This window comes from Enoplosus armatus, chromosome 3 (assembly GCF_043641665.1).
Source record: "Enoplosus armatus isolate fEnoArm2 chromosome 3, fEnoArm2.hap1, whole genome shotgun sequence".
NCBI lineage: Eukaryota > Metazoa > Chordata > Actinopteri > Centrarchiformes > Enoplosidae > Enoplosus > Enoplosus armatus.
Genome location: NC_092182.1, coordinates 15,237,484 through 15,252,183, shown reverse-complemented (window position 1 = coordinate 15,252,183; position 14,700 = coordinate 15,237,484). Strand labels below are relative to the sequence as shown.

The 14,700-nt window shown below is 39.2% G+C and overlaps 1 protein-coding gene across 2 annotated transcripts in view; it reads left to right on the top strand.

Annotated features, from left to right (window-relative positions):
• The first annotated feature begins 434 nt into the window (after positions 1-434).
• ca16b (carbonic anhydrase XVI b) overlaps positions 435-14,700 on the top strand; it is a 93,547-nt gene continuing 79,281 nt past the window's right edge. The window contains exon 1 of one of the 2 annotated variants that reach the window (XM_070902303.1): positions 435-519. In XM_070902303.1, coding sequence (XP_070758404.1) covers positions 435-519 — 85 coding nt within the window. The remainder of the gene's footprint in view (positions 520-14,700) is intronic. The other variant, XM_070902304.1, reaches the window with a different exon arrangement.

The following is a 14,700-nucleotide window of genomic DNA, read 5'->3' as shown; positions in this document are numbered from 1 at the left end:
CTTAATAATGACCACGTGTAATCAATATTATGCGACCACTTTTTTCCTGTAGTTAAAGACAGCGATTGATCGCCGATTGACCCCTCCACACTTCGGGAATGTCGCTATCTGGAAGCCCGCTACAGGCACGGTGGAGTCCAACAGATTTTGAACTGTCTTTGCACGGCTGCGGGGTGCGTAACGTTTTATTCCTCGAAGCTAAAAACAGCCCCTGCTCGGAGTGGAGGCGAATAAATGTGTCTTTTTAAAACAGCTGAGACTGCGTCGTCTAAACCGCTAACCAGTACTTTGATGCTCTGCCTTCGTGGCTGCTGTGCCAACTTCGTTTCAGCTTCGGTCGTGTGTATGTGATTTTTTTTTTTTTTAAAGAAGAGAAAAGACTGAAAAACTTTGTCACCCGTTGCCTTCTTGTTACTCTCAATGAGTAGTCTAACATGTGGAGAATACGGGAACCGAGTTACTGGTGGATTTTATCCTTAATGTTTTTAACCTTGCCCAAACACAAAGACTGTCACCCTGGTAAGTACTAAGCAACACGGGTTAGCCATCATGCATGTAGCCGAACTACTGAGCGTCCACAGTGTTGAATAGGTCTTTTATAATCAAGGGGAGAAGCGACTTTTGGTTGTCGAGTTAAGATGTTTTTTCAGAGGCAACGTTCAGGCTCGGTTCCACTGACGGTTACAGGGCCGAGCCGAGTTTAACGTCCAACGGTTACGTTAACGCTGAGACGTTTAGTCTCCGCAATTTGTGTGCGTGTTATTGATTAGGCAGCAGGACTATGGCGCAAACTATCCCCTGCTTTTTTTTCTTTTTTTTTAACGTTAGGCTAAACGTCCAGCCCTGGTTTCCCCACAACAACTCCTGTTTGACCCTCACGTCTTCCATGTTAGCTACACAACACCGGTTATTCACACGACGCGGTGCACGGTCTCACGAATCCATCAATCCCAGGAAATGTAAGCCACTCTAACATTCCTGCGGGCTCTCAGAAGATTTGTGGTGCTCATTGAGTTACTTTATCTCCCGTGGATTTACCAGGATGTCTCTGTCCGTCAAGCCTATAGTTTTGTTGTGGTGTTTATAAGGGGTCCCAAGTTTTATTACAGGCTTACTATAGTTGTGGTCTCGGTTTACGTGGAGAGATAATTTATGTGTCTGCTTGCTGTCATATGCGTAGGTAGAAACGAGGATGAGGGCGATAGTTAGCGCTGTTGGCTCGTAGATAGATGTGCCTGTATGAGGGGCGATTAATGCCACCGGAGCACAAACGTACTCCTGGAATATCGAATACCAGTTCAGGATTATTGATGTTGCACAGACATTTGTGACCCATCAGATTGTGTGCAGCTAGAGATTTAACTATTAAAGAAGATTGATTGAATATTAACAGGTGTGTGTTAGTGTGTACAGCCTGAGCTTAACACTACTGGACACTCATTTATCACAGCTGCCGAAATGTGCGATTCCTTCTGCAGTTTTTAGATAGTCATATTTTCATAGGTGTTACTACCACCACTTTTGACAACAGTTATGACAACACACTATGTGACCATGGTATAAACCCTGCCATGGAAATATAGCTACAATTTCAGACAGGTCACAGAACATGGTGCAATACTGGTCTTGTGACGAAGTCTGTTTTCCCTCTCGTATACCGTTTCTCAAAGCGCAGCTCTCTGTGGGTTTGGGATAGGTCCTGATTTAGGTGAGAATTAAAGTAAGGCCATGGTGAGGCGCAAGGGCTCAGGTTGGGTTGAGGTCAAGATAACAATACGACAGGTTAGGATTAAGTTTGAGGTTAGATTGAAAAAAAAAATCAGTGGGCAAACACAGGCAGAATATGTAAACAGTAAGGTCTAATAGGTCTTCATATGTTGTTTAGAAACATCTGTTCAGTCTTCCTGGATCCGAAGATATATTCTTTGATGTAGACCGGTAGAGTAGTATGCTATTTCCTGTACTCATCTTGGTCACAATTAGATTTTTCCAATAGCTCCGTGGCTCCACCACGACTGTATTTTTTAGGTTGATGCGTAAATTGACATTTGAGAGTTAAGAAATCTGATAATCTTACATCAGCCGATATGACATGACATCTGAATATGAACACAAAATTTCTTCTAAGGATCCTTTATATTTGGTTAATGAAGACTTGTGAAAAATATATGTACTGAGCGAGAAATGTTACACTTCAAAATCAAACTTGTTAGTGCTCACTGGTGGACAAAACGTGATGGCTAGACCATTTCTATATTATTACAAACATTTTTGGCATTTCTGCCCTTCTTATTACTTGTCAGCCAACATACATGCTAATAGATATATCTGTGATTAGCTAATATTGGCTGATAATAATTGCCCATGAATGTATCGGTCTGGTTCTATTAACGTGCCATTAGAAGCTTTTGAAGAGTAATTACATCTAAATTGTATAATCAGTTATATGTAAAATTTCATTTTAACATTGTGTCAACTGGAGAGATTTTGCTCTAACACTTTTAGTTAGCATGCATCCCAAGTATATTTGATGTTTTTATTCTGAGGCACCAATCATCCCCCATAGTGAGGCAGCAGTGATGTAACACAGGAGAATAGTTCCTCTCTGAGTCACCCCCCCTCTGCCCCAAAATCCCCCAGTTCCATGCTTCCACGTCCTTAGTTTGCAGCTTTATTGACTAGTAGCCTTCCAAGCCCCTAACACAGCTGAGATTTCTCATATGGCATGTCTCATCAGACCTCTGACACGCAGCAGAAAGGCAATACAGGCTGACTGGCAGACCAGCTAGATGGTGATGGAGGATAAATCCAATTTAACTACTTGAACACTGTCACATAACTGTGTACATCTACCGTTTTAGGCCAGGTGACCTCTTTGACACGCTGTCTTTATATATAGATTATAGACTTACATCGTAGACAGTACTACTAAACTGGTGCTTAAGTTAACATAAAAATAAAAGATTTGACAGGGTGTTGGGTTATTTTCTTTCTTAAATCAGTATGCATATTGGATTTTTTGCCCAGAGTTTTGCCCAAGTATATATGTAGAGGCAATAAACAATCATATAAAATGACGTCCTCGGGTGTTTTTTCCCCAAACTGTCACCCCCTACAACAATATGGAGATTCTGTAAGAGGGTGTGGTGAAAACTGTAGTTCACATTAATACAACCACGTTTGTTTTAAAGTTGCGTGGTTGGAATTGCAGCTCTGCAGTCGTCGTCAGAAGCATAGCATGTCATTAATTATAGAAATTCTCCTGATTACATCACTTAAGGAATGAGGACATTATTGCATGCTATGTGAATATAAAGGCGAAGGCCTCGTGATACAGCTGGGGAATAATTGGTAGCATAGACAATAGGACTTCAATGAACTGGATTTGGGGAATTTAAGTAAAAAAAATATCACTACTTTTTGACAAACATAATGGACATTTTCGCTTGCGTATTGTAGGGATGTCCTTTTCAAATAACACATCAGTGTCCACTGCAAATACAATATTAGTGAGCAAACATGTTATTAATGAGGTGCTGATGTACTGCTGTGACAGCAGGATGCCAGCTGTCTGGACATCACTGATGTTGGCAGCAGCATCGTTATCATCAAGGTCCTCCTCCACCTTCTCTGGATAATTGGTTCAATATGTACTGTACTGGCACAACATCTCAAAACTAACTTTCTCCTGGTTTTAAAAATAGCATCAGTAACATATGCTCAGTCTTGATCATGGATGGGCTCAGCACACTGTTATCTGTTGTCTCTCCACCAGCTGCCTGTGCCACCCACTAAATGGTCCGATGGGGAAACATCGCAACTGTAATCACTTTCCACTCATGTGCAGATAATTCGCTGTTTATCCTTTTTGCTAGTGATGCTCATCCTTTGCTTATTGCTTTCAAATTTAATGACTAGCTTATCTATCTGTCTAATTAGACTGGATAAACTTTAAAACAACAATATAATTTTGTTATTAAGAACATTGTTCAAACTATGATGGTGCCGACTTGAGACTGTAGTCTGGTTTTGGAGGACAGTTGTGCCTTAGTGTGTTATTCATGTTGTGTTATGGTGGTTAAGCAGTGACCACCACTGTGATTTGGGAAAAGTTTTCTTCAAACTGATCAGCTGAGGAAAAAGTCTGTGAAATGAGCCACCTTTTTATTATTCCACAGTTTCCTCCATAAATTGTAGTTACTGATAACATGAAGTCCGTTTTGTTTATGCTACCACTCAGCTTTACAAAAATTAGGGCGATTATGTTAACTGCAGGACATTTAAAGTACCCTAAAGGTAAATAAAAACAGTATTTTTCTTTTAGTGCAGAGAAGGCAGTCTGGAAAATGAGACGCTTGAGGAATCGTTTAAGGTTGAAATGATTTCTTGCACTAGAGTAGAAATTTCTAGTTCAGTGTTACTGTTGCAGAATGTCCTTACTGATGGAAAATGCTGTTTGAAAAATTGTTCATCATTTCCAAGTATTGTCAGGTCAAGTGTAAGCATACACTTGCAACTGTGGGTTACTTTCAGAATTGTTTGATTAATTCACTCAATTTTCCAAAACGTATTTTATGTCTGTTTTTGGACGTGGGGCCATTCATTTGGAATTATGTTTGGAATGCATTGAGCTTTTTAAAAAGGGATTCTTACTTTGCATCTCCAAAGTACATTGCTGTGTGATTAAGCAACATTGTGTATACATGAAATAGAACTTGAAAATGATGAAAGTGCAGTATATTGGCAGTTACTGCATAAGAAATCAAAGTACTTTTTTGTAGTAATATTAAAGAAAAGTGTGTATCAAATAATGTGAAGCAAACTCAGACTTTGGAAAGCTACTTCTATTATTAAATTAGAACACTTATAGTTATTCTGTCTTTTGTGTTTTGTGTCTTCAGAGCAGTCGCACCACCATTAACAATAAGTTAGGCCTGGGTGAGAAAATGACAGCGATGTGTACCAGTGATAGACGCTTCATCAATAGCAATGAGGAAATTGTCCGAGAGAATGTTTGAAAGTGTCACTTAAAGGCATTAAATGCAAATTGCCATGAAAGCGCATAACGAATACGCCCTGGCTTATAAACAGCCTATCATATCCCTTAATAACAGAGCTGACACGCAAACAGCCAATCATTTACCAGGTGTGTTGTTCGATTGCACCATCGACATGTGACACAACAGCAGAAAGAGCGTGGAGGGAGAAAATGAGGTGTCAATGAGAAAGGACATCTCTCGATATGGTCTATATAAAGAATAGGTCTTTAAAAATGATCAATGATTATCGAAGCATACTTTTCATTTTCCCAGTGCGAACAACAAGCTCAAAACCTGATAAGCACTATTGTGGGTATTCATTTGCGACGACTAGAGGCTGTGCTGCTCCTTTTTAATGTAGTTTTCTTGTAAACAAACTAAAGTTGTTTACTCTTTACATTCATTGTTTTTTTACCAAAACGCTTTGTGTGTATCCTTGAGGTCTAACAAATGTGTTGAATATTGTAAATCCTGGATACTAGTTATCAGTCTTCTCCTTCCCTGTTGATCAGAGGAATAGTGTGAAGTCGGCGGCAGGATGTGTGTATGTGGATCACGCCACCCGCATGCTCGTGCATGTGCGTCCGTGCATGCAAACGATACAAACAAAATGGGGACACCCTCATAAAAAAATTCATTTATAGCGCTGCTAGTGGTCAGAAACTCAACATGGTGCCTTTTAACACTGCTGGATCAAATTTGTTGAGACTGACCAAAGACTGATCACCAGCAGGGCGAAACATGCATGTAGAAGAAATATAAATATTCTCTACCACCTATACCCCGTTACTCCCTGCTCTTAAGTTGTATGTTGTTATAATTAAATTACAAGGGAATCGATGCCTATTATTTTGAGGAAAAGTGAGATCAGTGCCAAGGTTGACCCCTCATGGACATGGCTGCATCGATTTCCAGTTGTGTCACGTCTCCGTCGTGATTTTAGTCTGTTCTTCCGCAACCACATTTCCAACGTTGTTTTGCTGACATTGCTTTACAAGAGTATGGAGTACACATTTGCAGCTTATTTATGATCAATGTGGTAACAGATCCGTACTATCTTATCTTTATTTTTTGTCTGTATGTCCTGAATAGTGTATATCAGCAGAAGCAAAACCATAGCAGGTCATGTCTTGCTTCCCAGTTATAGGAGACCTAAACAAACCAGAAAAACTAGCGCGTAAAGACCAAGTCAGTAACAAACAAATCATCAATAAATCGTCAATACATTTATATGTGTATATATACAAGTGAATTTCATGCTGCTAAAATAGCTAAGCACACGGGCAGCGTGCCGTTTCCAGGAGACGCAACTGATCCGCAGCGACCAGTGGACATTACAGTTGAGGTCGTCCTTTCTGGAGATGCAGGCATTAATACTGAAGTGGAATATTTCAGTTTATATGAGCTGAGCGTTATGAGAACAGTGCTTTGTTTTATGTGATAATTATAGTAATTTGACATTAATTGTGATTAAACTGTTTATTTGTCTAACTTATGTTAATCAAGGCAATCCGTCATCACTTCATTGCCCTGGTGTGTATGGTTGAGTTCACTCGCTCTTTCAGCCAAGATACTCCAAGCTGGTCACAGTAGCATTTTAATCATTTAGAATGACTCACAGCCACTTCACTCCGAATCATTTCATCCGTCCTAGCAACATCCAACCCAAAACACACACACACGCACACACACACAAACTGGATTCGACCAGGCTGGTTGAAACAAGGGAGGGAAAATGCTGTTGGGGAAACTAGTGTACTTATTTCCTGTGCTTCATGACAATAGTGATTAATGTCCAGGCAATAAGGCACTGCCACTGAAGGACATATACTGCTGCACTCAAGGACTTGGCCATATCAATAAATGTCCCATGTCCTTCAGTCGCCACGTCCTCTTTCCCCTTAAACAATCTTGCCGCGATGTGATACTGTGTCAGCTTTACTTACAGCTGAACTGTCAGTCAGTGCTGCCCTGTGGAGAGCGGAGACAATGGAACCTTCAGGCTCCTTTTTTTCCTGCATTGTGTTATTGTGGGTCAACAGAGCATGTGTTTGCTTTGTGCTCATTGTTTTTTCTTTTTTTTTGGGCTACATTCAAGATTGTCTTTTTCAGAGGCGAGGAAAAACTAATTCAAAAGTAGGCTATCCCGTCCACGAGGCTCATTTTCCCTCGTCGTGAATTATGGCGACAATCACTGAAGATATAGGATTAGGCTGTGCATGTTTTATCAAGCTCAAGGTGCTCTGCAGAATGCATAATAAGCTTGTTGAATAAGAGTCAAGTAGCATTTGATGAATTGAATTTTAACCTTTGCATAAATTATATTGTTATTTTGAGCAGCTGTAGAAAATGCCTAAAAAATGCAGTCACTACAGTCTTTTATATATAAAAATGTAGTAATTTGCCAGCTCTTGAAACTCCACAGTGGTCGTCACCGTGTATAGTAGTTTTTGCTGTTGGGACAGACAAGTGTTTTGTTCAAATGGAACAGCTACAGAATGCTTAAATGAAATTGAAACGATGCCATGCAAACCTGACAGCCCTTTAGATCTTTAGCATTGGCTGTTTTCTTCTGCAAAATGTGCAAAACAACACCCGAGGGTATTGTTTTATGCAACTGGAAGCTTTAACTGTGTCGTTTCTTTTCAGTGGGCTGCTTTTTAAATGTATTGGGTTTTTTTTTTTTTTTATTTGTGTAAAAGATTAAGGTTTCATATGTCTTTTTTTGTTTAGTGTTAATGTCTGACAGATACTGCATTTTTTGAGGCTGATTTCAACATGCGAGAGTTTAAAAATCTGATGAAAATATATCGTTTCTTTACATAAACGCAAGATATAAACAGATACTTTCAATTAAGATCCCTGAAATTTGGTTATTGAAGAGCTGTGTCCAAGATATGTACTAAGCAAGGCATTTTACAGTTTACAGAAAAATAAATATGAAAGATCTCACTATGTAATGGCAACTTGGTTTCACAACTTCTGAAAACATACTGCAACACGCACTCCAGTTTCTTGTTACATAAGCCGCCATGTGTTAGCACAGATACATACTGAATGTGTGATAAGCTAATATTGGCCAGATGATTTATCAGCTGTACTCTGTCTACAATGGCAGAATATAATCTGTACATTTTTATGAAGTTGCTGTGTGTTTGAAATACATAAGGTATAAACTGTATGCCTGATTTTGTACCTCAGTTAATTCAAACACTCTTTGCATGTACCTTCCAAACAAAAAAACATCAATGCTATCCATTATTTGTAAATGTCATTAGTCTTGGTTTTCGTCAGTGTCAGTCTACGTCTGTCCATGTCAGGAGAATGTTTCCTCTTGAATTCACGTAAGATGTTTTTGTAAAAGGAGTATGATTTGAGAAGTCAGCTTTAAAAATACGTTGTTTTTGGGTTTGCTGTTATAATCGGACGTGTTGGCTCTGTAATTTCCAGCTGTTTTTTGATCACTTTACAGAACTAATCTAACTCACTTTTCAGATTAGATTGTTGAGAGAGAGAGAGAGAGAGAGAGAGAGAGAGAGAGAAGACCAAATATTGCACCCCATTGCTCTATAATCAACCTCTACTTGACTGTAGGAAGTCTGAGGGGGGAAAACAGCCTAATACCCGAAAGATTTCTTAAAATGGTGCCATCTTTCCAAGCGGTAATTAGACTTAGTGATGATTAAGAAGCTTCCAATCACCAAAATCAGTAGACTGAAGTGAAGCATTGACAAATGTGTGCTCCTGGAATTTAAATGTGTTCTTTATCAAGGAAGTATGATAAGCCGGTTGCTTTAACACATGGCATCATAGTTGAATGGTATATTGTTTATCTTGGTATATACACTGAGCATATTTGTATATTTGAATTGTACCATACAGTAGTTCACCACATATCAGACTTGATAATGGAATAATAATTTAAGGGTCATTCATCATGGGCATATGACATAAGTGGTAAATAAAGAAGAATGGTTGTAATCAAATACGGTTTGGCAGGCTATGAGCGTAACACTGAGTTGATATCCACTTTTCCACTCCAGTGCTAAACCCATTTCATTAATTCCTTGTCGAAGGCGTTTTCTTCCCCTCCCTAAGTTAACACCCTGAGAGATCCGTCCCCAGGCTCTTTCCTTTGGGTTTAGAATGAGATTGATGTTCTGTTTGTTTCTCTCACACACTTTGACGGTCTCTCTGGGAGCTTCCTCTATTTCCAGAGAAAGCTCTAAAGCAACAATGGAATGAGGGGGTCATTGGTATTTAACCATGCTACTAAAAAGATGGCAAAACATTTCAGGTGGTGTTAGGCCTTTTACCAGGTGCTTCGTATGTTATCTGAAAGCTTACTTGTGGATGTTTTAAAGGAAACAGTGGTATTGTGGAAATGACGGAGGCAGCCAGTGTGAAAATTTGGTGTTAGTTAATTCCAGAGAATTCCAAGGGAGAAGATGTGCTGAGTTAGAGTTTTTGGAGGCAGAACAGGAGTTTAGAGAGTACCCTATCGATCCTGGTGACGTGCTCCCCTTTGGGGAATGCAAATGTTTCTGTTCTTCGACACAAACATTCAAACCCTCCTGGTAGCGGAACCCTAATTAACTAGGGATTTGAATACCATGGCCTTTTCATTTGACATTTTCATATTTCAGAAAGACATTGTTTTACGTTTCCTCAAAAAAGACAACTCTCAAATTTATTAGACAGTGAAAAGAATTTGTACGACAACACGGTCAACAGTTGAATTAAAAAAACAAACTAAAACACCTTTCTGTTGATCTGCGGATAATTTTGTCGTACAAATTCCTGCATGCCTGCTTATCTTTCATACTCTGTTGTGACAGGGGCTGTATGTTTTTGTCACTGCTAATCTAAACCTCATAACACAAGTGTTTACCACAGCAGAGGAGTCCCATCCCCAGGTAACCACTAATCACTCAGGGATTTCAGAGATCATCTGTCCCCACACTTAACAGCCAGCGTGAGGCAGGTGGGAGCTAACAACCACTCAACAGCCTCACATTTTTCTCGACAATCATCTGCATCACTGTAATGTGTAGAATTTAATGCTAGGCTTCATAGCACAGGTGACATTACTGAGTGCCATCTTTATAAAATGGAAATTGTTGCTTTGATATAAAAGCCTATTATATTTGCCTTGTCAATAGATGGATGAAAGTATTTTTCTTTTTTGCTCGGTAAGGAGGAATCCGGGGGCATTATTGAGGACATTCAGCTTAGCACTGGAAGGACTCACCATTTTGTGGTGACCAGTTATTCCCATGTCTAAAGATAACAGTAGATGTAACTGATCTGTGTAGAGCAGCAACAATTAGTTGATATATCAGTTAGGTGATGGGCAAAAAAAGAATTAAAACTGTTCAGAAAAAATAAGAAATTTAGGTAATCCAATAATGGATTTGGTAATTTTTTTAAACCAAAAATGTCAAACATTACCTGGTTCCAGCCTCTCAAATGTCAGGATTTGATGGTTGCTCTTTGTCATACACGTTAGTGAACTAATTGTGGGGGTTCTGAACTGTTGGTTGGACAAAGCAAGACATTTGAAGACATCACCTGGAACTGTGGGACATTGTAATGGGCATTAATCGAGGAAATTATTTGCAGATTAATCGATAATGAAAGTAATTGTTAGTTGCCACCCTACTTTTGTGATTATAGGAAACTCTGAGATATACAGTACGTTTTGTCCTATTTTTGTCCTGGTCAGGATTCAAAGGCATATTCTAGTGTGTGTCATAAAAGGCCCATCTTTACTGTGTTATGATCAATTAACTCTAACCTGTAATCAGGTCAGGCCCACGTGGACTACAGTATTAAAAGATGAAAAGGGCGCTTGGCCTTTGCTCATGACTGGAACCACGGTGCATGGGATGCAAGCGTTTCCAGAAATGTGTTTTAATGTATGTTCTGTGTTCGATAGCGGCGTTTGTTTCCATGTTTCCAGGTGGCAAATGGCAGCATATTGCTTACTGCTGCTGCTAATGGTAAAGCATATCGAAGCCCTTTTCCAGACAGTTATAAAAAATGTACTTTCAATTAAAATCAATAAATGTTTGATTTTTCACATTTGAGAGGGCAGTGTGACTGTCTCTCTGATATTTTCATACCTGATAAAACAACTGTTGCTAATCTTTTTTTTTTCATGCCCGAGGTTTAAAAGTGCTTTTGTTAGATAAAGAAGACAGCTCTGGAATCTTGAATATGTCTTGAATATAGTTAATATTGAAATAAAAAATGTCCTTGGTTAGAATCATAGACTGTAGAAAACCATGGCCTTGGCATTTGTGACATCACCCATAGGTTTCATAGGGAATATTTTAAAACCTGGATTTGGGTTTAGTGTAGGGCTATAACTAATGCTTATTTTCATTATCAACTAAATTGATCAATTACTTTTTTCTAATCGTTTAGTCTATAAACTGTCAAAAATACTGGAAAATGTCTGACAGAACTTCCCAGAGCTCATGTTGACATCTTTAAATTGCCTGTTTTGTACGAACAACAGTCTAAAACACAAAGATATTCAGTTTACAAAGATATAAAACCTAAAAATCCTCACATTTGAGAAGCTGGAATCATAGAATGTTTGGCATTTTGTGTTTGATAAATGACTTAAACAATAAATTTTTACTTTTGAACTTGGTACAAATACAGTCCTGTATTTTCTTGGACCAGCATGTATCGGGCCAGGAGTGCAGCTAAATGCACTTGCACGTTGGCTTCACCACACGGCTGTGGTGTTGCGGTTTGATTAGAATCATTACCTTGAGTTGCAGCCAAGTGCTGCTCAGTTTAATGCTGTTTTTCAGCCTTTGTTTGCTCCTGCTCTTGTGTGCATTAGATCTCATGTTTATTAGCTTTGGATCTGTTTAACTACATGTAGGTGATGAAATCAGTGCCAAGGTGGCTTCAATAAGTTGTGATGTGAAATTGTTTGGTTGTTTACTGTTGATTGACCAGAATGGGACACACTTTCACATCCTAACAATCAACCGCCAGACAGCCACGTTGTAAGCAAGGCCAAACAAGAGTGTGGAGGAGCCGAGGTCTCAGCAGATGTCCTCATTTGTCATGAGTTATATGTTGGCATAGCTGATGGGTACTGTAATAGTCTTGTAATCCCTTTTGGCTAATTAGCGGCCATCTTATTGTGACATGCCAATAGATTTCTTTCTGAAGTTAATCAGCGGAAACATGTTCTTATTGTTTGGACCATGGCTATATCTATATCTGTGCATATCTATGATTTTAAGTGTGAGAGACTTAATATACAGGGTCAGATTTTATTTAGTTTTTGGAGAAACTGAATCTGAGACTGTCAAACTTAACTAAATTTGCTAACATTGGTAATTATAAGGATGTTTCTTTTTACTTGTCCAAGGAAATGTCCTGATTTAATTCACAGCAAAATTCATCAATTTGAACAGTTGGAAACAAATACTGTAATTTTAGTTGCCAAAAAAGTAACACAGGGGATGAGGGGAACTACAGGAGACTGACAGTATCTTGGTGTGAAAAAAGAAATTATTTTCTTTTCTTGAACTCATAATTACACTTTAGCATGCTTTTGTTGGGCAATGTAATGATATTAAAACCTGACAGTTGGTAATGAATACATCATGATTGCTAGGAACACTCACAGCTGCAGTGTGCCTGATATCCGCAAGAAAAATATCAATTTACTGTGCAAAAGAAATTTACATTTAATTTAAATTATAAAGGTGTAAAAAAAAAAATAATGCCGGGGAAGCATGGACCCAGCATGCAGTAAATACACTGCTAACATCCAATTAATTCTGTAGCAGACACATGAAATATTGTGTTTTATCATAACAAGTTCAATTGATAATTATTTGCCCTTGTGATTTGGAAAACGTATGTTGGATTCTTCTGGTCCTTCTAGCAGATCGGTATGGAAGAGTTTTACAAAGCGTACGCCTGTCTTTGTGAAGTTCTTGAGAAAGAAATAATAAAGCGTACAGTCATTTTTACATAGTAGTGAGGCTGCTAAAGAGGCTTCTGCAGAGGTATCAAGTGTATTGCTCTTCATGGTTTTATTTATCGTTTCTAAATTCAGCCTTCGAGTATTGATTAGAGGCCAACATCAAAAAGCATTTAAAAAGGAAGGGAGGAGGTCTGACTGCTTGTATGGCCCCGGGCAGGCATGAAGAGCCTGGTTGGAAATGATGCATGCTAAGTCCTAGTCGCAGTGGTATTATTTATGGATAACATTGAGTCATTTGGCCAGTGAGCTGCAGGTTAGATATTTTTCATCAGTTCTAGGCAGATGTTTTCTTCTGAAGCACATTTCCTCAGGTATTTGATTCCACATATTTTCTTGAGCTCGCAGCTTTATTATAGTGGTATTTTTCCAACTGTCATTTTATAGACACTTTTCTCTAAATCACCTTACTGTAGCTACAACAACATACATTTTCAAGCCTGGGTGTCCCGAGCTGTGAGCAAATCACTGGCCTGGTGTCACGCTCTACCCGTTGTGTTAGATGGACCCATTTACATCGCTAGTAATCAACCATCACCATTCATGAACACCAGTAATGTGTGAGGAGTGTAATGTATCCAGCAGAGGCAGCTGAATTTATTTCAGAATCAATAACTAGACAATTCATGCGAGGCTGCACACTGTGTCCTGAGGAATGACCTCATAAGCTTTTGGCACTTAAGCAATCCAATTGCCACATATTGAAAATTGAAAACCTCACTTTAAACCGTAAATTTTCCTGACACTGTCGGAGCTGTTATGTACAGTCCCGCCACTGTGTGCGGAGACACTTTTGAGGGTTGTTTATTGTAGTCCGTGAAGGGAACAAGCTATAGCTGGCCTACTAAAGAGGTCACCAGCCCTGAATTTGTTTAATCTTGTTAATGGTTTTCATCAGAGTCTCTGATGCACTCAATCAGTGAGCGCTCCAGCTATTTAATGCACTTAATTCACTGTACCAGCGTTACCCTAGAAACACACTCAACAGCTGATTGACACAATTCAGATTTACTGTGTCATTTCTCAGAAGTAACCGTCTCAGCTATATTCAGCCTGTATGTGAGTGGCTATGTTAAACATTGACTTCTCCACTGGACGTCATGCTGCTTTAATTTATAAAAGAGTCAGTTTTGGTCATGGATCTATAATAAGATCTGGGTACCGCACCGCACCTCAGCCTTGCTTTCAATTTTGCCCCGTGGCCACTTGCGGCATTGCAGCGAAAATTTCCCCTGCGGCCCAAAAAGCGTTCTTCCCACAGATCACCATTATAACTGGGACATCTGTAAAACTCTTAACAGAACACTTTGAACTGCAAACAAGGTCAATTATGAATTTTTGATCCATGGAGGTTTTGTATCTGTAAAACTGTAAAAGCTGAGAAAAGCGATTTAAAAATCTGTGACAATGTAAAGTCTATGAGCTGAGTGGGAACTTGTGGACAGGGCTGCGCATATTCAGTGGGCTGCATACCCTGGACGTAAACCAGGAAGCTAGAAACATTTTTGCTGTATGCGCCAGGCGAGCAATTCTTATTGGACTGAACAGGCGCCATCTTTGGGTCCAGTATCCAGATCTTACAATACATCCCTGGTTTTGGTCAGACAATAGAACAATAGTTCTTTACCGGCTCCTTATGAA